Here is a 27,524-nt window from a genome sequence, read left to right on the forward strand (position 1 = left end):
ACGAAGTCTTAATTCAAGCATTGCAGTCGACGAGTAGAAAAAGACCTTAGCGAACTCGGCGCCGTCGACTGGACAGAAACGGCTTTGGACAGAGTAGCATGACGGTCTTTGGTGTCGGAGGCCAAGATCCACTTCGGGTCGTTGCGCCAGAGCAGTAAGTAAGTATATCACGTTGGTGGAAAACTAGCTGATGACGCGTATCGATATTCTAGATAACATGTATAAATAAAGAAAAAAATCGTTTATTAAAAGAAAAGAGATAAAATAACGTTACTAGCTCAGTGATCCCACACTAGGCTAGGCCTGTGTCGTGGTGACCGCTCTACAGAATTACTAAAGACATAAAATTTTGGGGTATCCTCTAAAACTACACTTTTCTTTTACATGAACTATTTGTTTACAAAATAAAACGGCGCAGCAAATGTTGATTTAAACTTTCACGATTTTACACATTATTCAATTGTACAACGGACCTTAATCGCATATCTAAGTTTTAAGATTTACCTCCGACGTTTCGAGGACGGCGTTGTCCCGTGGTCTCGGAGAAGGTAAACGTCGAACGTCTGAGGTAAATCTTAAAACTTAGATACGCGATTAAGTCCCGTTGTACAATTTAATAACGATATTCTATAGATACTAAGTAAAACCACCCAAATATAGTCCCAAAGCTCGAAAATTTAACTATAAATAATTCCATGGCAAAATTTGTTGAAGTTTAAATCGAAGGAAAACTCAAACAGAACCGAAAAAACATTGGTATTTATATTACCTATTATTGTAAGGTAAGTATTGGAATTTTAGTTTAAATTAAATATTAAATAACCTTATTCCTTGGGATATTGTTAAGATTGACGAAGTAATATAGATAGATTCAGTGGTCGATAATATTTAAAAACGCGATTATCTGTAAGTAATATGTATTACCATTAACAGGTGAATGTTTCAGCACATCACTATTCGTATTCCGTTCCGATGACCGATATTTCATTCATGTGGGCCCATTCGGAGGCGTTGAAATATTATATTAGGGCACGTGAGGTATAAATAAGTAGGTACGTGTAATTGCAAAAAATCGTATTAATTTCGTTTTATTTCGTGTTCGGTTAAATTTGCTATATGGGGGTTTTCGGCGGCGAAAAATCGATCTAGCTAGGTCTTATCTCTGGGAAACCGCGCATATTTGAGTTTTTATATGTTTTCCGAGAAAAGGTCGATTTCGCCGATATAAAAAATTGACATATATATATATATATGTGTGTAAGAAGTTTGTAGCTATTTACACTCAGAAGGCAGGCATTATTGGCCTATTGTATATTTAATTATTTAAGTACTGCGGAATGGAGTATCGAGACAAACCACTCTGGTTTAACGATGCTTTTGGATTTAAATATTATGTAATTGTGATTTATCTCTAATAAATAAAATAAAATAAATTTGTGCCCTACCTCTCTAAAATTGTTTTATTCTGGCTGTAGGAAAGAATAAAGGAGAGTGTCACTACCGTCATCTACCTGAATAATTAATGACATTCAGCTATTCCACCGGTATGACTCTGCAAAAATAAAAATGGGTTAACATTATTCGCTATTCTTTCGGTCGACCTAGAAACACCGTAAAAAATGGCTCGATTAGCCATAAATTATTACGTAAAGGTACGGTAGCAGTATTTTTGTAATTCAAGGTGGCTGATGGCAAAGGTTGATGTTTACCTCTATTTCATTTGTTTTATTAGCTGAAGTATATATAAGTATGTATATAATTACAGACATAGATATACCTCCATGTCATTGTATCTGCAAAGTTTCATTACAATCCAACACGTAGTTTTAAAATGAGAATGAAACTACGTCTGCATGGGAAGGTGAAATTCGGCGATGTTTGCGGCGGATTCTTAAAATTTGAAATATTGCCCAGCTCAGCGGGCTCAGCAATCAGCATGGTTCCATTTTTATCACCTGTCACTACGCATGTCACTTTCGAACTTATGCGATAAAAATGCGACCGTGCTACCGCCGCAGATGAGCAGCCGCGTGTTAAAATCATTCACATGGCCTAAGTATGTACAATTTGGTGAGGGGACATTCCAGCACTATGTGTTCGAGTATGCCTGTTATACTGAGGCGAGCGCTAGGTAAGCTTTAGTAATAGCAGTTTTGGGTATAATTACTCTAAAATCATTTCAGGTTCACGAGGGAAGGTTCTATTTTCGCGTGCTCATTAAAAGTTGCCAACTTTTCAAACCTGTCAGATGAATAATTCCAATTGGAAACTACGGGATTGGGATGTTTGAGTTTCTCATCTAATCGACGAATTCAGAGTGAGCACTCGAATGTTTGTGAACTTTTACTAATTTTGGGACTTGTTAGGCTTAATTGGCGACGCTTAATATATTAGTAACTAGTCGGTAAGATGTCGGTGCCTGGATTTTGACATTTGCGACAGCACTGCTGCAAATGTTAAATTGATAGAATTACCTTTGTGACGTTTCCGGCAGCACTACAGTCGGCTGCATTACTGCAGCAGTATTGCAGCACGACATTACTGGCGACAGCATTACTTCTGTAAATGTCAAACATTCGGACAGCAAAATCGGTTTGTAATGCTGGTGTAGTCTAAATCCGGACGGTACATTAACACTGAAAAATCTAAAAAATAGCGTTCGTGAGCGGCACTTTGTTAAATAATAATAATATAATAATATATCATTTATTTCAGAATTAAATTATTCCATATATGTACAATTAAATAAAACTTAAACTCTATATACATTTACAACTAGACTTATAAACTAGGTGGACACCATGTGCATCTGGTTCCAGTAGTACTGGAAGGGACCATCGTCCCGTCCTGCCACTGTTTCCAGGAGACTGTTGGGGCTACCGGCGATACGTCTCAGCAGGGACGCAACACGTTTGCGCATTATCGCGTGGAAGCCATCCGTGCGCGCCTCCGCGAACATGCCTGACGCACTGCAATGCCTCGGGAGCCCCAACAGCATCCTGAAAGCGTTGTTATATTGGACGCGCAGGGCGCTGTAGGTTTTTTGAGTATAGTTGATCCATAGACTGCAGGTGTAAAATGACTGACAGTATGCCCTAAATAGGGTTATTTTAACGTTTTTGTTACACCTAGCAAATCTACGGATCAACATGTTACTCCTCACCGCCAGCGCCCTGCGTTCCCTTTCGATGTGTTTCCTTGTTGTCTGTGAGGGATGAAGTAACCCAGTGCCCCAGGTATTTAAAAACTTAAAACTCCATTAAAGTCAAACCTGAAAAATAAGTCCATCGCACGTCTAAAGTATATAGATGTCGCAAAAAGCTGGCATTTCTCATCAAACGTCTCTGACGTGACCCGGTTACCCAGATGGCACCGCAACTCTTTAAAGTGGAACTTTATCCGCCCACTTGCACTAAGGCTTCAGGTTTTAGCTTTCTCGAAACTAAATGGGAAATAAAGTGGAGGTTTTATACACGTTTTATCTTGCGCTGTGAAACTAGAATGTCTAGGATACCTAGCTGTAATAAATCTACGAGTAAGTTAAGGCGGTGAATAATAAACTAGCCCAGTTTTTAGCGGCAAAATCATTATTCGGTATTTCTCTAAGATTCCCACAATACAGGCTGTGCCTAGTATGGGGATCACTGTACTGCTTTTACTGTATTACTTCTGTATTTCCTGAAATAAATAATAATAATGTGAGCCTATATGCGTCCCACTGCTGGGCACAGGCCTCCTCTCATGCGCGAGAGGGCTTGGGCTATAGTCCCCACGCTAGCCCAATGCGGATTGGGGACTTCACATACACCTTTGAATTTCTTCGCAGATGTATGCAGCTAATTAATATAGTAAAATATCGATACCTAATTAGCAATTTCGAAAGAAGAGTCACATTCATGAAGTAAACATTAATAATAAATATCTAGGAGACCGAGCTTTGCTCGGAAAACATATAAAAACTCAAAAATGCGGGTATTCCCAAAGATATTAAGACCTAGCTAAAGCTAGAAATCGTTAGGGCCGCGTTTCAGAGGTCCCCGAAATATATATATAAATAAATATTATACAAGAATGTCTCGTTTAAAGATATAAGATAAGATAAAGAGATTTACGTCGTTCTTTTATAATCTAAACGTTATTCAAGCACCGAGCAGCAATATCGTCAACACAATAGCCCTGTACGGTTACCATCAGTTTGTCACTGACATAAACGCCGTCGAGAACGTAATTTACTTTCTATCCATCTCGCTCGCACTCGCATATTCGTGCAAACGGGAAAGTAAATTACGTTCTCGACGGCGTTTATGTCAGTGACAAACTGATGGTAACCGTACTGTTTATTGTTAACCGAAGCGCCCCGCGGGTTGCGAAGCTTCAAATTAAGCGGTACACAGTCAACTTGGTGGAACAGTATTATCAACAGCATATAGCGGATAAAACAACGCTTCAAATATACTCGTATCTAGGGCCCGTTTCTCAAAAGCTTGTAACTTGTAATACAAGCGGATGTCACTTTTTGACAGTTTTGAAGAAAGGGACTTCCACTTGTATTACGAGTTACAAGCTTTTGAGAAACGGGCTCCTGGTACCTGTCGTGTTTTTTTTTCGAATAGAGATATATCTTTACAGTTTTCGTTCTAAAGTATATGTCATGTCTTTTTGTGCTACATACAGGCACTTATATATTTTTATTAAGATATCAGAGAAACGTAGATACATTTGAAGCATAGTCTGATCCGTTACTTTTGATGCTAACTGTACGTCAGTGGCATTACAATGCAGTGAATATTTGTTATGTGTTTGTCATTATATTATAGTGTGTCATTTATATTATTGCGTTTTTCGCATTTGCCTAAATTAATAAGGTTGATCTTGTCTTTTGTGAATTCTAAGACCTTGGCCTTCAATATTATTTTTATTTAGACATCTGCCACGAATGCCGAGGATGCTGGTTCGAATTCTGCCTGGGAACTCCAGTTTTTTTTTCACTTTTTCTTTCGGATATGACATACATTTCAGTTTATAATTTACATAAAGTGTCATTCTATAGAACTTGCTAACTATGTAAACAAAAGAAAGTCACTAGTAAATTCATGACAACACAATAAAGACAGACACAGTGAGACAATTTCTATATGGCGGTTTGTTTACATAGTTTTAGCAAGTTTCATAGTTTCATATAATGACACTTAGTAGTGTTTTTGTTTACATAGCATCTGACCTGACGTACTGTTATCAAACTGTGGTGTACACCTAAGCCAAATCTCGTGAACAGTAAATGGGTGCCGGTGTCAAGTACTTGGATAGCGTCGAGGTTTGCTCAGCTCTTCGTTGTATTTCAGTTGCAATCGCACTTGGTATTACCGCTTCGTTGATTTCAGTATGACACGAATAAATAAACAACAGTGGTGTTCGACCGTTATGAATCTCATTTTGACAACATTTGCCGCGCTTCTTACATGGACCAATAAGTAAAAATGAGTGAGTGCATCAATCATTCAATCATGCATTCGATTCGCATGTGTTTAATCAAATTGCTCAGTAATAAATATTGACGAGAATTGTTTGAGATGCAGCATTTTGACCCAAGCTAAAACAGAGACCTTTACTTCACTCGGTCAGTTATACTCGTTTTTAGGGTTCCGTAGCCAAATGGCAAAAACGGAACCCTTATAGATTCGTCATGTCTGTCTGTCTGTCCGTCTGTCCGTCTGTCCGTCTGTCTGTCCGTCCGTATGTCACAGCCACTTTTCTCCGAAACTATAAGAACTATACTGTTGAAACTTGGTAAGTAGATGTATTCTGTGAACCGCATTAAGATTTTCACACAAAAATAGAAAAAAAACAATAAATTTTTGGGGTTCCCCATACTTCGAACTGAAACTCAAAAATTTTTTTTTCATCAAACCCATACGTGTGGGGTAGGTATGGATAGGTCTGCAAAAATGATATTGAGGTTTCTAATATCATTTTTTTCTAAACTGAATAGTTTGCGCGAGAGACACATCCAAAGTGGTAAAATGTGTGCCCCCCCCCCCCTGTAACTTCTAAAATAAGAGAATGATAAAACTAAAAAAAATATATGATGTACATTACCATGTAAACTTCCACCGAAAATTGGTTTGAACGAGATCTAGTAAGTAGTTTTTTTTTATACGTCATAAATCGCCTAAATACGGAACCCTTCACGGGCGAGTCCGACTCGCAATTGGCCGCTTTTTATTGTAAACTATAGGTTTATACAGAAATACGACATCTGTATAAAAACTGTATTAAAAACACGATGGACAGACAAACAGATCTCACTCTAAATTTGAGATTCACACGCCATCAGAGCATTCAACCCAACTGTAAATAAGGCACGGATTACACGAAATTGGAAAAGTTCGAGCGCAGCTGCGAACCATCTGAAACATGAACGAGAACATGTACTTAGGGCTTTATGTTGGGAGTGCTGAAATAATCAATTTCGTTTATCGAATGCCGGCTGTGATGTGAAATCTGGGCTAGGTTTTTAGTACCAATACATTACGTAGAGCTACAGTAAGGCATTGAAAAATACACTTTGTAAAAACTAGAGAGAATAATGCAATTTTGTTTGTTTGAAAAAAGGGATGCAAGCTGGATGCAGTGTTTTATAACGTTATATGGTGTGACAGGGACAACATAATAAAACACTATAAATACTATCGTGTTGGCTCTGGCACATGATGTTATATTTTAAGTAAAATACCTACATATATCCCGTTATAAATATGTTATAACTGATAGTGTGGGACCACCATTAAACCAATTTTTTATGTTTTAAAATTATTTGTGAACTCCGTAGGTATGAAATACCTACAAAGAAATTCTAACCACTGTAAATTATTAACATGTATTTTTAACAGAAAGAAAGGTTTTTTTTTATAAGTCATTTTAATTCTTCTTAAAAGGCATATTTATTGTGTTTTAGATCATTTCGCCGCTGTCGCTTCATGAAATACAATCAGGAGGATTCGTCTCACAAGGCATCTCGCGCGCACTTTTTGGTTCGCCTGCTTATAAATCAAAACAAGATCCAAACCTTATCAAATTATCATTACAGAATTAGCCTCTAGAGGTGCGAAATATTGGAATAAACTTCCTCTACACGCGGTGCCATGCAAAGTTACCGAATGCTAAATCTTATAAGACTTTACAACTTTCTGTGAGAGCAAAGTTTTCTTATCTGTCGCGGTATAAAGTTTAATTGGTTATTAAATTCAGCTTTAATATTGAACGGTTTATGTTATATTTTCATAGGTGTAAGGTCAGGGTTACGGGACTACGGGGTTATAAGTCAGCCACAAATACTGAAATGTTCAAATCTCTTTGGCCAGTGTCACTTTTATTTTTATGTTTTACTAGCGACCCGCCCCGGCTTCGCACGGGTTTACAAATTATACATAAACCTTCCTCTTGAACCACTCTATCTATTTAAAAAAACCGCATCAAAATCCGTTGCGTAGTTTTAAAGATCTAAGCATACATAGGGAAAGACAGCGGGAAGCGACTTTGTTTTATACTATGTATTTATTGAAGCAGGCAAAATAAAACATGTAATAAATGTTCCAGTAAGTAGAAATACCATTTTTGAGCCAAAAAATAAGTTAATAATTATGATCTTAAACGCAATACTTCTAAATATGTTAAATATGCCAATACACTCCAACAGTTGCGTAGGTATCTCTGTTTTTTCCACTAACTGGAAAAGAAACATTTTACCAAACACCCAAATATTCTGTGAAATATTTGCGTAACATGATAGACGCTCGATGATGAATTACCGCCATTACCCTTTATATGTATATAAATCCCCGTGTATATAAAGGGGCATTCCACGAGAATTTCGCTTACGTAACGCTTTCGCCTTGTATGGCAGCTACCTTAATCAAATCCCTAAAGTTCTAGATTATACTGCCAATTTCTTAGCCAAGTCGTGAAATATTAACAGACCCAATATAGGTTACTCAGCATTTTCAGAAGTATTAGAATAATGTCGTTACGTAAGCGACATTCTCGTGGAATGCCCCAAAGCGTATGCCCTTACGTATCCTAATACGTAATGCGGATGTCATGTTGCTAATATAAAGATATAGGTACATTAGATAATATATTGTAGTAACATTTTTGTAGGAGTTTGAATAAGCTTTTTCACATTATTAAATTGTACAACGGGACTTAATCGCGTATCTAAATTTTAAGATTTACCTCCGACGTTTCGAGGACGGCGTTGTCCCCGTGGTCTCGGTGAGTCTTATCACCGAGACCCGTTGTACAATTTAATAATGTGTAAAAATCGTGAAAGTTTAAATCAGTGTTAAACTTTTTCATTTTTCTACTATACCTACACAGATTGATCACTTAGGACAATTTTATACAGTGAGAGAAACAAATTAAAAGTGGAAACATTCACTGTCTTGGGTGGGACTTGAACCCACTACCACTGGATAAAACCCAATATGGTTTACGATGGGTGCTAGTGCTGCACTATGGCGGCAGAACATTGCAGTAATACCCCCTAAGTAAGCGAAGGCAGTCAGAATCACTTCGCCATTAAGCTGAACTGATATAACAACAATAATTGATTAAAAACAGACAAATATTGTTCTTGGAGCATCTAGAAATAGAACCAGTTAGCGTTAAGGCTGTGCACACACGATGACGTGTGCGTCTAGTATTGATCGTGTGGGCGCGCCCTTAGGGCTCAAGGCACGGCCTGAAGCGTGCAATAATATCGCACTCATGGTATTCAAAAAGGGATAAAGTGAACAAGCATCTTTCTTATCGCACACATTGCTGGACCCAGTGTGGGAACCCTTGGGTCAACATGATTATCTTTGTCTTGTTTTTCATCCCCTAAAAAATCGGGGAGAGGAGAGCTTTTATTTCTTGTCATGTAAAATATAATTGTTAACTAGAAAAATATACAATATTGCTCGATTTATTTTTATTTATAGTTCTTTCGATCCTATCATAGGAGCGATAGGATACAAATAGTATCTCAGAATACCCACGAACGCTACACGCACTGCCGGCCTAGCTAAGGTGAAAATCGCTATCGCTTATCGAATCGCTTTGTGTCTCTCTATCACTCTTCCATATTAGTGTGACAGATGGCGTTTCGTTTGCTACGAAGCGTTAGCGATTGGCATGTTGTCTACGGGGCCAAGTTACAGCTCGATATTTTATATTCCTGGATACGCTCCCGCTTCGTCTCATGACTTGTACCTCGGAAAACAGCTGGCACGCTACCGTTATTATATTTCCATCGTTGGATGTCATTGTTTCAATATTGGCTTTAATAGTCTCGTCCACAACAGCTATTTACTTAATATCTGTTTAGATTGAAAATGATCAATTTATCACAATATTTCAGATTTAATCTTATTTTCCAAGGACAATAAGATAAGATAAGATAAAATGTAGTTTATTCAAGTAGACATAATTAAGTACAATGCGCTTATGAACGTCAAATAAATCTACACCGGCTCCAATCCTACACCTCTGCCCCGAGAAGATTTAAATCTCCCCTCAATTGGAGGAGGGTATCCCAATATGGGACCGGCAACAAACTCGGCGGGACACATCTTTTTAAAGACATAACATATATATATTTCTTTTACCGAACAAACCTAACAAACATTAAACTCGACACCAAAACCGCTTCCAGTACAATTTCAACAAACCTTCATAATGTCCGCCATTAAAATAAAACTCAGGCGTCGCCAACATTTCCCTTCCTATTATATTTAAATTTTCCGATTGCGAATAAAGACATAACTGCCGCATTTTCATGCTCGCCAGAATGTTTCCGACCCCTGGCTTAATCTGGGTTTTAGTGCTTTAGGCTTTGTTTAGGATTACTAACATTTTCACATCTGGAAGTTCAGGGTCGTCAGTCGAGTTAAGAGTCACAGGAACGCGCCGTTAAAAATCTGCTCCAAAACAATCGAATTAAAAAAAAACTCAGGAAACTTTTTTTCCCCTAGTGACTCACCTGATTAATATTATTCAGTGACCTCTATTATTATTAAAATAAGTGTGACAGCTGGTAGCTAGAGCTACCAAAAGTCCGTTAATGGCTAGTAGAATTCATAGACCTTGAGATTTTGAGTAGAATTAATATAAAAATTTTAAATTAAGAAAGTGAAATGTACAAGTTTTAATAGACCCGTCTAGACAATTTGTAAAAAAAAAACAGATAAAGCTCTGCTAATAACATGTACCTATAAAATGTGTGAGTTTCTGAAAGAAATTCAACTATAATAATTACCTATATATTCCTCCTTAACCTATTGACAATTTTAAGGATCCATTAGGTTCTTATACTGTCTAAAATAACGTAACAGCCTTTTGAAATTCAACCTCTGCTCGCCTAACAAGGAAAGTTAGCTTCGGTATCAGTTACCAAAATAAATAGTCAATTCCAATACCCACTTGTTATTCCGATATTAAACATTATTCATTGGCTTGCCTTCGCGAGTGGGCGATAAGTTTTATTGAAAACTTTGCATCTGCAGTCTTTGTTGGGCTTAGCGGAGGAAATAGCGCATCAGTTAGGTTTCAAGTTCTTTAGAAGCTTAAGTTTTCTTGAAGTTTTGCAGAGTTTTTGCAGCCATTCTGGCTCTTAGCCGGCAAACGCGATTTTTATGCTGTCACAACAACTTTTTGTGGTTTATATATAGTACCTATTTTTCCTGAAATTAAATGAAACCTTTTGTAAGTTTTGACCAAAGAGAATATAGTATATAGAGAGTTACTGTCATGGTAAATTATGTAGTATAGTACATTTACTGCCATCTTTCGAATTTCGAATTGAAACTGTTAGAACGCCATTTGACTTTGATCCATATTCTTTCATTGATATGTGTTAATTTGTTAAAGGTCAAAAATTTACGCCATCTACTCGAGACTAGGCCAAAGCTATGGTGCAATCTTTTCGAGCGATGGCGCCATACCTTTGGCCTACTGTCGAGTACAATTCGTTTTTTTAGCATTAGAAAGAACTTGAAAGAAGGTAAGCGATTTTCACATGTCTTTTAGTTGAAAAACACTTTTTAAAAATCAATAACTATTACTTATGAAAGCAGAAGACTATAAAAGATCGTATTAGATTCATAATTGTTACATATTTACCGTAACTTAGTTTTAAAATGTGTTTTTCAATTAAAAGACACATCAAGATTGTTTCCAATGCGAAAAAAAACGAAGTATAGATGACGTTAATTTTCACATATCAGTAAAAGAATAAAGGATCAAAGTCAAATGGCGTTCTAACAGTTGTAATCTTCTGTCGAAAGATGGCAGTACATTTACTGTGGCTGCATAATTTACTTTAACAATCCGCCGCTATTTCAAATTCTCTTTGCTTTTGACTATGAAACCTCCAAAAAAGTTCCATTAGATATCAACTTGCGTGTTTCAAGCACATTTATTTTCACTTTGCCCTTGAGTCGTTCCCGGTCTGTTAAACTTTTTTATTATCCGAGTTCGGCCGTTCTTTATTGTTCTTCCCGGGAATTCCCAGTAATTTGGGAAAATTCCGGGAACGACCCAACTGGCGACGCTTCGTTACGCTTCTGTTAAGTGATGAAGATAAACTTGTTCCAATTTTAAAGGTTTCTTTGTTAAAAGGGAAGTTTGTTGAGAAAATAAAGGAGTGTTTAACGAAATCTAAACATCGTCAATAATTTAACGCTTCTTTAAAACGCCACTAGCGCCACTGCTAAATAATTGTGATTATTTAAATTTAACGATAGATATTAAAAAAAAGGGAGCCGCTAGGTACTTACTGTATTTTTTTGCGATTTATTATTCATTTATTTAATATTTTAAAAGTAATAAAACAAATAATAAAAAACCTTAAAATAAAAACTAGTTTTATGTTGCTGGATTCGTCGATCTATGAACTCAAAACAAACGGCCGTTTTTAACTTTGGACGCATAAATTGACGAATCCAGAAACGTAAAAACCATTATAATGTATTTCAAGACAGTAATTTTTCCACTTTTAAATTTATAAGCTCAATATACTTATTGATCAATATACTTAGCTCTTAAAATGTCGTTACTCAACATTAACTGCCCCACATAACAACTAACAGTGACATAACCTCCGAACTGCCGCTTTTATAGTCGATACTAAACGAGATTCCTCCATTAACAAAACAGGCTGCGTGGCCAACACGCCATCGCCAATCGCTTACGCTACGTAGCCATCGAAACGGAACTATCACTGTCGCACTAATATGGAAGAGCGATAGAGAGACACAAAGCGATTCGATGGCGAAGCGATAGCGATTGTCATCTTGGCTAGGCCGGCTGTTGATGAATCATGAAAATTCTTGACGACCGTGGATAGCGATTCTGATACTTTGAAAAAAATCTGGTCTCTGTCAGCTTGATTTAATCATTAAAAGGATGTTGTAAGGTCATTACGGGTCAGTGTCGCTGCGGGGTAAGTTTGACTGGCCTCCAAATTGGGGACTGATTACACATTGATGTGTTTATTGTGAGTTCATATACTTGCCACGAAATAATCGGATAAATCGCTTCAACGATGTGCAGAGAAAATTAAACTTGAAATAAATATGTCAAACGAAGTCATATTTTTAAAATTATTTAATTTTTCACCATTTTCAGAATCAAACCCCAGAATAGTCCGCTTTGACGGCACATCTATTATTTATGGGTCTGCCTAATGGCGACCTCATTACTGCCGTCACGTTCGGAATAGCGGGTTGTCACTCGAAATGTGAATCGTTGATGAGTCGACAATGTTTGAGATATCTGGGATTATCATACTTTGACTAGGATCCCGTGCCCACTATTGGCATGGCACGAGCCATGGCAAAGGATTCTTCGGCATGTTTCCGAGGAGTATACAGGCGTTCCGAGGCGTCCTCAAACGTTCTCAGGCACACTTAGCATGTCTAGCATGTGTAACACCTTGGTATGCCTGCGCATTCCCAAGCATACCTAATAGGCATTCCCAGCATACCTCGGCATTCTCAAGCATACCTCGGCATTCCCAAGGATATCTCGGAATGCCAAACATGCCAAAACAATAGCATATTATCGGTGGAAAAGCAGCTTTATTAGAGTCTGTCCTAAATTTATAATTCCTTGCTGGCAGTGACACTGTATGGGAGCTTGCTGTAGATTGCTTGATCTAGAATCTGTTTAACTTAAGCATAATGAATTAATAGTACATTATTGTCGAGGCTCGGAAGTAGCTACTTGCAGGCTGAGGATTCGTTTTAAAGGGAGTCCGTTTAATTGAATCCGAAGCAATGTTTTTAACTTTTTAATTTTTCGAATGACCATAAACTATGCACTTCGCGACCTATTAGGGTTCCGTAGCCAAATGGCAAAAAACGGAACCCTTATAGATTCGTCATGTCTGTCTGTCTGTCCGTCTGTCCGTCTGTCCGTCTGTCCGTCCGTATGTCACAGCCACTTTTCTCCGAAACTATAAGAACTATACTGTTGAAACTTGGTAAGTAGATGTATTCTGTGAACCGCATTAAGATTTTCACACAAAAATAGAAAAAAAACAATAAATTTTTGGGGTTCCCCATACTTCGAACTGAAACTAAAAAAAATTTTTTTCATCAAACCCATACGTGTGGGGTATCTATGGATAGGTCTTCAAAAATGATATTGAGGTTTCTAATATCATTTTTTTCTAAACTGAATAGTTTGCGCGAGAGACACTTCCAAAGTGATAAAATGTGTGTCCCCCCCCTGTAACTTCTAAAATAAGAGAATGATAAAACTAAAAAAAATATATGATGTACACTACCATGTAAACTTCCACCGAAAATTGGTTTGAACGAGATCTAGTAAGTAGTTTTTTTTTTATACGTCATAAATCGCCTAAATACGGAACCCTTCATGGGCGAGTCCGACTCGCACTTGGCCGCTTTTTTAATTTTTTTTTAACCGGAAACGTCGACTTTGTCGTCCATTTTTGAGAGAAATAATATATGGTTAAGTTCCGAGTATCAAATAATTTTAACAAAGGCGCAAGCTCTTTTGATTACGTCAATCTCATAAATTCATAGCAAGCGCAAGCCTTTAATAGAAAACGGTAATTTTAATTCAAAGAGGAAAAATATGCCGACGGCAAGCGTATTAAAAAGTTTGAATGCAATTTCCAGCGGGAAACGGTACTGGCAACACCGGTCCTTAAACGTCGTTGACAACCTGCATTCCATTTTCAAATGTTTTGAAAAATAAAACTGAGGTCTTTAATATTGCTGTAGTGGAATTAGAACATTAATAATTTCATCTTGATTAGATACAGAATGATCAGCGGCAAATTGATTTAAAAGATTTAATAAAAATTAAACCTATAAACCAAAAATATTTATTTATATTTATGAACTAACGACCCGCCCGGCTTCGCACGGGTTACACAAAACCTTAGCAAATTATACACCTAAACCTATCTCAAGGATCACTTTGATAGGTGAAAACCGCATTAAAAATCCGTTCAGTAGTTTTTGAGTTTATCGCAAACATACATACAAATAGACAGACGGCGGGGTACTTTGTTTTATAAGGTATAGTGATAGTGATAGAAGATTAATGCGAATTTCATTTTGGGTAAATCACATTTAAATGTTGAATTTCGCTGTGTACGAGTGTGTCCACCAAGTTTTTCCGCATATTACGAAATTGATCCAAAACTTATCAATATCAATGCCATTATCAGATTGTAATATCGGAATATCGTTCCTTGATCTTAAAAACTGGGCAAGTGCGAGTCAGACTTGCGTTCCAAAGTCCGATTCACGCTTGATTACACATTTCTAATAGGTTTTCGTGTCATCTAAGATAAGTGAGACTTCAAGGGACGAGCAGATTTGTCTCACTTAAAGAGGTATTACACTTACCCAGGCTCTCAGTTAGCCAGGTACAAATAAATTTCTGTCTCATTTACAGAGGGACCCATTAATAGAGGTGAGAATAGAGGATATATTTCAGTTATATAGGTGGTTAATAAGGTATTTTGTAATTATCTTTAAAAATAAATAGGGTGTTTAAATAATTCTTTGAATTTATTTTGAATGATTCTCCAAAGGATAGATTTTTAATTTTAATTTAATTTGATATGGACTTCATTGCGTCTTAGAAATCTATTAAATGAAAATTTGTTTATTCGTGTTACCTACTTATTAAGATTTCAGCTTTCGTTTCGATAGTTTTAACTACATAAAGTAACTAAATGAAACTTGAAGTCGTTTAGACACAATTAAGCAAATGCGGAATTTGTGGATAGACTAAGAGTTAGTAAGAATACGGAAATTGATCAATAAAGTCCAAGTTAGAGTGGTCATAGACTGACGTTATCTCAGATACAGAGGTCAATTCCTATAAAATTCTAAAAAAACAATTAGGAAAATGTAATCTTATAAATATAGTCTCACTAAAAGAGGTAAATTACACTCTCTGTCTCAATTATAGAGGTAAATGTGACTATAAAATCTCAACAACAAATCCCAGTTATAGAGGTTCGTTTTATCTCACTAACAGAGGTAATTCAGTGCTAAAGTGTCGGGACCGCACCATGAGTCCCAGCTATAGAGGTTTCTCACTTATCCAGGTCCCACTTAACCAGGTTTCACTGTATTTTGTGTATTTATTTCAAAATTTTAGACCCAATAGTTTCGGAGATAAAGCGGGGGGGGGGGGGGATGGTCGGACGGACAGAGAGACAGACGCACGAGTGATCCTATAAGGATTCCGTTTTTTCCTTTTGAGGTACGGAACCCTAAAGATCGTCTGAAAGTTGTTGAATCTGTTTCCAATTTTCGTCGCATTTTGCAATCAGGTTTCTTTTTTGGCTTCTAATTAACTTTCTAATAGCATTGTTTCATTTTAATTCTTATTCCTTTCCTCGGCGCCAAATTAAAACAGTAAAAGCCGTGTATTTCTAAAATTGTATAATTAAAAGGATATTTTTGTTGTTTCAGGTAACACTTGGTTCCAGCTGCTGTTCGTTCATTAATTATTGAGATTGGTGAATAAAATGTATGAAGGTATCGCAGAAGGAGAGAGGTATTTTGTAATTGTGTGTCGCGGAAATCATCATAACCTTCCTCGCGTTTGTACCGGCATTTTGCCACGGCTCATGGGAGCCTGGGGTCCGCTTGGTAACTAATCCCAGGAATTGGCGTAGGCACTAGTTTCGATGAAAGCGACTGCCATCTGACCTTCCAATCCAGAGGGTAAACTAGGCCTTATTTTGATTACTTGATTAATCCGGTTTCCTCACGATGTTTTCCTTTACCGAAAAGCGACTGGTAAATATCAAATTATATTTTGTACATAAGTTCAGAAAACTCATTGGTACGAGCCGGGGTTTGAACCCGCGACCTCCGGATTGCAAGTCGCATGCTCTTATTACCGCTAGGCCACCAGCGCTTGTGTCGCGTAAATGATCGTCATCAATGTCATCATAGTGTTGTTCTATTGTTTTCCGACGCAGTTATGCTTGCATCTTGTTCAGGGGTAGTAATAGTATTCATATTAACTCACATTTATTTTATAGACGGGTCTATCGCGAAATTTATTTTATTACCTTTATATACCGACGTTTCGACACAGGTTTCACTGGCCGACATTTAACTGTGAATCATTAAAAACTGTTAAAAATACTCCTGTTCTTTGGAACGTTTTATCTAGATATAGTAGATACCTATGCAGCTGGAATGGCTACAGCTAGGAGTATAATTCGGTGATCCGTGCCGTTTCCGGCGGCAATTAACCCAGTTTACCTGTACCTAGCTCGGAGCGAAGCTTGGAACTGGGTTGCCTAATGACTTTGCGTTTTTGTCGCGATGTTGCTAACTTCCTAGTTACTAACACATGCCATGAAGAACAAAATGTCATCAGAGCTAGTGTCGTGTCGTGGTTGTGTCTTATGACATTGCTTATGACTATGGGCCCGATTCGGATTTTGAAATAGACATCTATTAGATATCTTTTAGACATCGCCAAGATACGATAACGATATGTTTAAGATCTAACCTCATAACCTGTCAAGTTTGACATTTGCGCGATTCTGGAGATACTCTTAAACGATTTCCACAGGATATGACAGAGATCCAAATCACATCTAATAGATATCTAACTCTATCTAACGTAAAAGTGACATTGGTTGCCCGAATTGTGCTGCAAAAGAGATCTAGTTGATAGGTATCTAAACTATAACGTATCTAGAATGGATCTAGTACGTGTCGTCTCTTGTGAATATCTTGAAGTTCGAATCCGGCAGTAAACACTTTCCTGTACTTCACTAGATTTATATTGACCGGGATATGAACCGAGATTACCTTGAACAAGATGCATGTAACTGCATCGAAATATCGGGAGCTCGAAAACAATACTAAAGGTAATCACGGTTCGGTTCATATCCCGGTCTATATAAGTCTAGTGAAACTATCCGTGAATCATTCAAAACTGTTTCTTGTACTTACTACAAAGCAATATAAAAATCTTATTTGTAGAACCATAAGGCCGTGTCACAACTTTTTGCACACTTCACTACTTGTGCAAGGCATTGTTACAGGTGACTTCCTACATTTGTAGCGTGGCTTGGTATTGTTTCAGTAAAGTCATGAGCATATATCACGCGATTATCGAATTATAGTAATTATAGTCAACGTAACTGGGATTATGTCAAACTAGTAACTTTCTACGATGACTTGTTGGAATTTAGTTTTTAGGGATACTTATTCGGTACAGTTTTGTTTCAAAGTATTTGTTAAAGGTGGCATGCAAACATAGCCTTTTTATAAGCGGAGTAGTATAAGCGTATGGACTTATCCCTAAAATTCAATTCAGTTTTTAATCATAAATTATTCATTTCACACCTGAATTTGTAGCAAGTAAATTAATCTTATAGTCTGTTGCACCGCAGCAGTAATGCTCGTTCTATCTGAATCCGAACGGTACATTGTGACATTATTACTTGTTATTTCAAAGTGTGTGCAGAGTAAGCTTGGTTCGCCCCTATCTTCCAGTCAAGTTTGTCATATGATTTAATCCATCAAAAAATTAACGACCCGTTTCCTATCTTAATCTAATTTAAGCCAATCCAATCGCGCCATTCCCTGTGGTCTCCGCCCGTTAAAGACGCCATTTTGAAATTAATTGCTTCTGCATTATACAAGTTTTCATTAAAGGGTTAATCAGTTTTGTATTATAAATAATTTCAAATTTATGGGTCGAAGGGTTTTTGTAGTCAGATTATAAATGGAAATTAATGTTTTTTTTTTCTATTATTATAAATTGGATTATATTAAGAGGGTTTCTAATGGATTATTTAGTTAATACCTATTTGGTAAATTGGATAGTTTTGAGACTGTTTCTTTTTAAAAACTGTTTTTTGCCGTCTTTATTTAAAAATTTGTACGTACGAGGTATCTATTTTTTAAAGCCTAAGCTTCCTCTCGATTTCAAAAGGAATAAAATTAAACCCTTGCTCAATAAAAAATATTTGTTTTGGTTGTCTATTCGTGTGTAGATAACTTATTAGCACATATTTGAATAATTAAGTGTAAAAATCCCCTTACAAGAATAGTCTAAATGTTGCAGTTCTCAATCGTAGCCTGTTTTGTTTTGAATTTGGAAGATCGGTTTAATTTAAATATCAAAATGTTGAATTCAAGACATTCCAAAATAATTTCACATTATCCGGATATTCAAATTTCTCTCTTCCGAAGCATAAATTCAAATAAAATGGTTTAATTTCACTAAGCTGTTTTCACAGACAATACTATCTTCATTCTATTAGGTCAATCTCGTCGGTCCGTCGACCTAAGGTCGTTACCCTCATTCACTCTATCCCCCCCACTACAAAACGATGTATGTGCCATTTTCGTTAGTGCAGTTACATTCTCATTGTCTTAAAGCTGGACTAGGGTTAGGAATAAGTTGCCCTTTGGGATGAAAAAAGCATTCCAGGAAATTAGAGGTGGAGATATTCTTATGTTTCCCGCGAATTGGCCACAGCCAATGCTTAAGACATTTTTCAAAGGCCATGGGATGACATACACCGTATGAAATAGGGAATATTACGCGAAACTCTGCGTAGGGGGCGCCACTACCACAGTTACTCACAATTTGAGGGTGTACCGCAAACGAGAGAGTCGAAATTTTGTTATCTGACCTCTATCGCTCTTGCATATTCGAGCGATAAAGAGGCAGATAGCTGAGTTTAGATTTTCCCGGTAGACCCTTTGTAAACAAACCGCCTTGATGTAATTCATGTCATAATATTTCATTGCCTGTGAAAACTTGACAAAAATAGTCAAAGGCACAGATGTATAAGTTACTGGTGTACGATGGGTGCTAGTGCTGCACTCTGGCGGCAGAACATTGCAGTAAACCACCTATTAATTTACATTCATATTTTAAAAGATCTACGTAAATATTCCGCAGTGCCGTAGGGCCCGATTCGGATTTTGAACTAGATATCTATTAGACCTCACCAAGATACGGCAATGATATTTTTAAGATCTAGCCTGTCAAATTTGACATTTCCGCGATTCTGGAACGATTTCCATAATGCAATGTCTAAAACGTCTCGTTATTTATTTTTAGATCTCAAAACGATTTTGAAACGATCTTAATACGATAATTTAAAGTAAAAGTGACATTGGTTGCCCGAATTGAGCTGCAAAATATATCTAGTTGAAATTTAAACTACCAGGTATCTAGTACATATCGTATCGTTCTCTTCTCTAGAACGGATATTGTTTTCCGAATACCGCGGTTAGAGGATTAACTACTTAATTAAATTACGGCTAACACAAAATGGCTGAGAGCTGCGTTCGACAGCCAATAACCGGTCCCAGAATGTTTATCCTTTGACCTAAGGAAACATTTACCTACATATGTACCTTACCTATATACCTACCTATAGTTCAAAATAAAGGTTAAATTTGGATCGCAACTGCAGCATTACTACGAGATGTATTAACGATTGCGTATTTAACATTAATTTATACTAGTAGAATCATCAATCATCATTATAGTGCACAAGACATTATACTATCATCTTGCTATCATAAAAGCGCAAATTACCAACGCCATCTATCTCCACCGTCAAGAAACTGACAAACCCTGTTACTGTAACGTACAAAAATGTCCCAAATTAATCTTCTGCCCACGACGAATATATTTACCATGTACCTAGCGACCTATGTGTATTTGAAACTATTGTGACTTAAGGCCTTTTGGCTCTAGTAGTTCTTAGGCCGACAAATGTCTCCGTAAATTCCAAACGGTCTAAGTATATAGGAAACTATTGGGACTTAGTGAGTTTTGGTTCTAGTGCATGCTGTCGGCTCTCATAATGTATGGCACGGTTTGACGGCCTAAGATTAGCATGAGATGGGTCCGAATGCTCCAAATTGCCTCGCTTTGGGTATACAGAGTGCGAGAAACAACCTGAAAAACTTGAATAAATATTTAAGGACCCTCCTTAGGTCTTAGATTGACCTAGCCCGAACTACGCAAAGCTTGTATTTTGGGTAGGTACTAGGTGACGACGAGCATACTTATATAGAAAAAAACACGATGTATACTTCGATACATAGAAAACAAGTATTACTCAGAAACAAAATATTCGTGATACAATAGATTTCGCTACCTATTTTAAGTTAAAAAAGTTATGAAATATAATATATGTAAAGGCGTAAACGCTAAGTTTACCAAAATATTCAACATTTTCCCAAATTAACGAGTCCACATAATATAATCGGGCAAACTCATTGTTATCAATTGAACGTTATTTACTTGCTAGTTATCAGTTCTGTATAGGGTTTGCAATCCGGATCCAGAATGTATGAAATTGTCCGGATCTGGATCCGGATCCGCGGATCTTCCCATACATTTCGGATCCGTCGAGCAAACCCTAGTTCTGTAGCATAAAACAAGCTGCAGAACTAAATTGAATTATTTTGTTCTAGACAGTCACTAAAACAAAAACACATAATTGAATCTCTTTTGATACGTAATTTTTATTCGAAAATCAGGAATGTGTATGTAAGTAGTTTTTCGGGTCGTAATGGCCCACCCTGTATAAGACACCTGGCTTTAGCGGCTTTGTTCAACAAAGGGCAGGATAGTGAGTTGCTAATTTATTTGTATGGAACACGGGACGGGGAACAAAGAGCAAACGTATATAATTAGGTATTATCTTACATAAAAGAGGATGATTTTGGCTTTTTTCAAGAGCTTTCGGTATTTACGAAAATAAATGTCCAGAGTTCCAAAGGTTTTATTATTACAATTCACAATGTACGAAGGGTTTCAAATATAATTACATTTTAATAGTCCTTTTCATTGCCTACTTAAGATTTTAATGCTGTAAATGATATACCATGTAAACTTTTATAATAATGTCATGATGGAATTTAAATAATATATACCGATTTTTTTATAATGAATTTATGAAGGACTATTCACAACGCAACGGAACGATGATATGAATATTATACCAAAAATAGTTGAAGTCTATCAAATTGTTGATTATCTTCTTCATCTATTACTGTCACTGCTTCATAATCATCTTCGCTCTTCATTAGTTGTTCTATTTCTACTAAAGACTTCATTCCTGTCTCTGGCAATACTTTATTAATAAAAAATAATATAGAAATCATTAGAATAATCGCCAACAATAAAATCCAATGCATCCCTAGCAAAGTTGTCAATGTCGGAATGAATTTCAAAATCGTATTTCCAAACGCCCATAAATACGCACATGTTAATGAACTACCCACTCCTTTATAAGACATAGGGAATATCTCACCAAGAAGTGAAAATGGTAAAGCTGTAGTACCTAAGGACATAAAGATAGCAAAACCTGTAACTACAGTCAAGAACAACCACAAATAGTCCTTAGAAAACAAATGAAGCGACTGCATTATAACGAACAAACTCGTTAAACCTAAAAATAGAATAGAACAAGATCCCGTAAATAGGAATAAAATTTTCCTTCGAACAATTTGCAGCAAAACGCAAGCGGTTAATGAACATACTAAAGCGAGAACATCTAAAATAATAGTCCCTATGTATTTCCCGTTTGTTAATTTGAATATGTTTCTGAAAGAGCTGTTTGAAACGAAGTTCTCACCTCCAAAACCTACAAAGCTGAACAGCAATATCATTATAGAGAGAGGCTTTAGAAAATCCACTTTTATTAATGACCGTAGATAATCCAGGATCTTTTCTTGAGCGCCTAATTTCCTTACAGGCTTCATTGCCTCTAATTGAATTTGAATCTTATAAGTCAGCATTAATGCTTCTAATTCCTTGCACGCTTCTTGATCGCGTCCTCTTAGCCAGTGAAAATTTTCTGCGCACATCACCATGTGACCTTTACTTATAAGCCAATAGGGGCTTTCTGGTGATAAGTAAGAAACTATTAATCCGTAAAGGGCTGTTAAGAGTCCTAATGCCGAAATTAATTCCCAGCAAGAATAGATTTCTGAAATATGGCTTAGTAGAACACCTAAAGATATCATAGCCGTTTCAAGCATAAGAAACGTCCCTCGATACTTCGGGCTGCACATTTCAGAAATAATGATACTGCTGATCGTCGCCGCTCCACCAAGTGCGATATTATGAAGAATATTAACCAATAGTAGCCCGGTGAAATGCTTTGCGTCGAAACTGATTAACCAGCTAAATAGAAGTGGCAGGACTGTCGCAATGGCCGCTATCCGGCGGCCTTTCTTCTGCATTGTGTAGGGTATTATCAGAATTGATGGTACGAACGCCACCTCGCCGGCAGTTTCTGCAAAGGAAAATTAATTTTACTTAGACGCCGAGATACCTAGTACTACTACTACTACTACTACTAGTTTAATTATTCAACTAAGTGTAATTCAAGGATAAAAGGAAATGTAAGTGAGCTTTTTATCAATGTGATTGGATTGAATAAAACATTTCTTAGTTTCAAAGACAGTTCTACTATTGTAACAAGATTATCTACTTTAGGTAGAATATTTGTATGGTATTTTTCTTACATTTTCTCTTTCAATTTTAACCAGTATCCTTTCTCAACATCTTGAACGAACGTTTGAACAGAGTATTCCAAAAATATGTTGATATCAAAGAACATACATGACTGGAAGTTATTTACCAATAAAACGCATTGATGTGTCATCGACATGTCTCGCATTATCTTCTAGAAGGGTCTGATCAAGGAAGGCAGCTAGAAACCCCAGTCCCAGGCCGCAACTCAGGATCGTGCTGAGTACTCCACTCGCAACGAATATCTGGTAACAAAATGTTATGAAAATAGGATCAAGTATTTGTAATAAATACACAATGTTAATTATCTTATTTACCTAAGTACATATCAAAAATAAAAGGTGAAAATTTGAAAGCAGAACAAGTAAACGATTCCAAGATTGCAATAAAAGCTACGCTTGTGTTTTGAATTGTGGTATACGACCCAAACCAACAGCTGCATAGTAAAAAACAATGTTTCAGTTCACAACAAAGAAATTACAAAAAAAATTAACCAAGTTTGGGCTTAAAAATAGTAAAATTGTGTGATGTAGGTACCTACTGTTAACAAGTTCAATAATAGTTAAAGTACCTAAATATGCTAAATCGAATTTAATTCGTTAAAAATAAATCCGATCTAAACTCGATGAAAGTGACCTAATAGCAATAAATTTATATTTCAGCAAGCAATCAGCATTACCCAGTTTACCCACTCAACTGCGCCATTTCACTGAAACTTTGTTTAAAACTCATTCACACTATGTTATTTTAAAGGTTTTTGCATATAAATGTACAGTTAAAATAAAAGGCTACTTTTTAAAATGGGGTTTCGAATTCCAATCCAGTATGACAAAGCTAAAAGTTCGAGTATTTTCATTTAATTCTGCGCTTGCAACTGGTACAAATGAATGGAGAGAGAAGTATTTATGTAGTGTTTTCAAGTGTTTCTTTCCGACTGTAAGGTCGTTAGATTTCTCGTTTGAGAAATAATGAATAGAAAGTGACATTATAAATTAAAGCATAAGTGTTTTTTAGTTTCTTTCTCTTGAAGGATAAAACATAAAGCAATCTTGGTAACATACTGTAATAAATATATACATACAAACATGAACGCTGAAAACAATACACTTTTTTGTTTGGGCAGTCGTGTAAAAATAATGATAAATCAGTCAAACATAATTCGGACTAGGGAAGAAAATAGAAACTAGTTTTTTGGTATCCTATATTTTTTTAATATCCTACAATTTCTAGTTCTTATAGATTAAGAAATCGTTCTTCCCCATGTCAAAAGTAATCCTTTAATCTACGAAGAAGTAAGCAACGTCCTCAAATGTAACCGAAAGACAATAAATCGTTTTAGCGACCTTTAATATCCTACAATTTCTAATTCTTATAGAGTACCTTCCGTCCTTCTTCACCCAACCGCGGTATTCGGAAAACAAGATCCGTTCTAGAGAAGAGAACGATACGATATGTACTACATACCTGGTAGTTTAGATTTCAACTAGATATCTTTTGCAGCTCAATTCGGGCAACCAATGTCACTTTTACGTTAAATTATCGTATTAAGATCATTCCAAAATAGTTCTGAGATCTAAAAATACATAACGAGATATTTTAGACATTGTGGAAATCGTTCAAGAGTATCTCCAGAATCGCGGAAATGTCAAATTTGACAGGCTAGATCTTAAAAATATCGTTGTCATATCTTGGTGATGTCTATTAGATATCTAGTTCAAAATCCGAATCGGGCCCCAAGTCAAAAGTAATCCTTTAATCTTCAAATAAGTAAGCAATGTCCTCAAATGTAACCGAAAGACAATAAATCGTAGAAGCTACCTACTCCAAATGATTTGTAGGCGTAGGTTGGTGAGCCATAAATATCACTGTTTGTGGCCCCGCGATGTCACTGGGGTAAACAACTCGATAAAGTACCGGGAACTTGACCTTGTTTTTTCAAAGAAAAACGTGTAATTTTATTTCATTGCTGAATAAGGAAGAGAAGATTTTATTACGGTACTTATTTACATTACTTGCTGACGTGATTAAATAATGTATTTTAGCAAAAAGCAAAGAGAATAGAGTGAATAGATACTGTCATGGTAAATTATGTAGCCCCAGTACATTTACTGCCATCTTTTCATAAAAGATGAAAACTGTTAGAACGCCATTTGACTTTGACCCTTATTATTTTACTGATATGTGTTAATTTGTTAAATATTGAAATTAACGCCATCTACCGGAGTGTAGTACAAAGGTTATTGCACTATCGAGTCGAAGAGATAATTTACTTTGACAATCCACCTCTATTTCTAATTCTCTTTGGCAAAAAGGCAGCTTGGTATTTTTGAGCACGTAGGTACTGTTAGATTGAGGTAGGAAAACACGTCTAGACTGCGTAAAAACTTTAAAAACAGTACCGACAAAAGAAAATAGCACTTTGAGTACCTTAACTAGCTTCTCTTCGTCCACATAAATATCGTGTCTGCGTAGAAGAAAACTTTCATACAATTTCAAGGTCCCTCCTTCAATCGTTTAGGCTATGCGTAATATATCGGTAGGTATCTACATAACAGCTGTTTTAAGTACACATACATATATAGATATTAAGATGTTAATTTATACCACGTTTCTGGGGCCAAAAACGAAATTTTCATTTTCAATCATGATAAGTTCAACGTCTTACCTGATTTAGAAAAGGCGTCTGGTAACGTTCCATGGTCATATTAAAACAAAATTGCCCACAAACACTTCACATTACTGCCGATACGAGATCCAATCATGTTGTCGATGTGAAACTGATCAACAAAGTACTTATTAATCAAACTAAATCAAACGTACATCATTATATAACCTTATCACATTATGCTGATGTATAACTAGAATACCTATTTTATGAAACTGCTTTGCTATTTTATTGTGAAAAGGTTCTGTTTGCTAACTCAACGACTATGCTTAAAACGGCTGAACAAATATGACGTCAAATCGATTTCCCTCGCGACTTCAAGTATTTCTACAGACTTTTTAGTGGAATTAATTCCGTTTCATATAAAACGACACTGATGCTCTTAGAATTTGTTGAAAGGTTGGTAGAATTACCCTGGTGTTAGTGTTACTTGAATAGAATTAGAACTTATAATATAAATTTGAGCCCTTGGGAGCTGACAGGTTAATGGTTTTGAAACGTTTTTGAGATTATATACAGTGTGGAAAGATAAAGTTAATGTTAGATTTAACGATCATTTTTATTTTTAAGACCAAATGTTTGTTAGAGAAATTTTATCCTGAATAATAATACTATCGATTAGTATAATAAAATAGGGAGTGTTTGTTTTAATAATTTTAGTTGGTTCGAGTCCCGGGCGAGGCAAGCGAGTTTTAGAAAATCTTTGAATGCAGTTTTGTTTCTTTTTAAAAATAAAGGAATGTCTCATTTAAGTAAAATGAGCCAGCTTAAGGATTTAAGGTAGTTTCCCTCCAGGGCCCGACTTATCTTTTCCACACTGTATAGTAGGTATAATATTTTTCAAAAGGTACTCGCTTTCTTAGATCTTTTAATATACCTAAGAAAGTCTTTGAATATTCTTGTGATTATAGAGGTTTATTTTTCTTAACTAAGCTCAAATCTTTTTGTTTTGTTCTTTTGTAAGGTCTTTGTGTACGTTGTTTTCATCTCAAATAGAAAATCTGTCTTTTTCTTTTGTGAAAAGCTTAGAAATTCATTAGCCCTTTGAATATTAGAACTGTAAATCGTAATATATATGTAAAGTTAATATTATTAAAAAAAAAACAACGGGTTGCACTCCGGAAGTGCCGACAGAAGTGAAAACTCAATGACTAGTCCAAAATGTCTGTAGCACTATGTATAATTGACCCATCCTCCTTTCTATTGAAAAACTTTAGTTCCGAAATTGCTGGTCAGTGAGCTTGTTTAAAATTCGAAATTCAAATTTGTAGCTGTTTAAAATTCGAATAGAAATTGTAAAGTTACCTTGCAGACCTCGCATCTAAATATACCTATTTGGACATGTTATTTTGAGTTTTATTCACCAGTACTAGAGTTCACTTTTATTAGCGATTTCATCAAGATGTAGCTTTATTGAATTATGTCATTGAGTTTTTCTTTATTGATTTAAATGCCATCTAAATGAGTGGCCATCTAAACCTTACGGTCACGTGATCGCCTTACGCTGTCTCGAGTTTATAATTTTTTCCCCACCTCAAAAAGTGCCCAGCGCCGCTAAAGAAGTTTTCACTTAAAAAAAATAGTATTGACTATATTCAATCATAGTGATTTATGCAAGTACTTCCCATATAGAAATTTGATGCATTTATAGATTAAATTACGTATGCAAGAAAGTTAAAAATGTGTACCCAATTTGCAAGCTCGTGTTCGGGGAGTTAAAAGCCGCTGACTTCATACAATATACATTACGGGCAATACAAACTTCTAACTAGTTGAGTGGTCG

General features: G+C 36.2%; 2 protein-coding genes across 2 annotated transcripts in view; one reads left to right on the forward strand and one right to left on the reverse strand.

The window, feature by feature from the left end:
• The window catches only part of LOC134656629 (microtubule-associated protein futsch), a 204,021-nt gene that overhangs the window by 93,020 nt on the left and 83,477 nt on the right, over positions 1-27,524 (forward strand). The gene's annotated exons all lie outside the window — the stretch shown is intronic.
• LOC134656306 (facilitated trehalose transporter Tret1-2 homolog) lies at positions 21,519-25,786 on the reverse strand. The gene is made up of 3 exons (XM_063511815.1): positions 25,742-25,786; positions 23,186-23,321; positions 21,519-22,837 (listed from the first exon to the last, which is right to left on the reverse strand). The coding sequence occupies exons 1-3, from the start codon at positions 25,778-25,780 to the stop codon at positions 21,534-21,536; spliced, it is 1,479 nt and encodes a 492-aa protein (XP_063367885.1). The 5' UTR covers positions 25,781-25,786; the 3' UTR covers positions 21,519-21,533.

Source organism: Cydia amplana, chromosome 18 (genome assembly GCF_948474715.1).
Source record: "Cydia amplana chromosome 18, ilCydAmpl1.1, whole genome shotgun sequence".
Classification (NCBI taxonomy): domain Eukaryota; kingdom Metazoa; phylum Arthropoda; class Insecta; order Lepidoptera; family Tortricidae; genus Cydia; species Cydia amplana.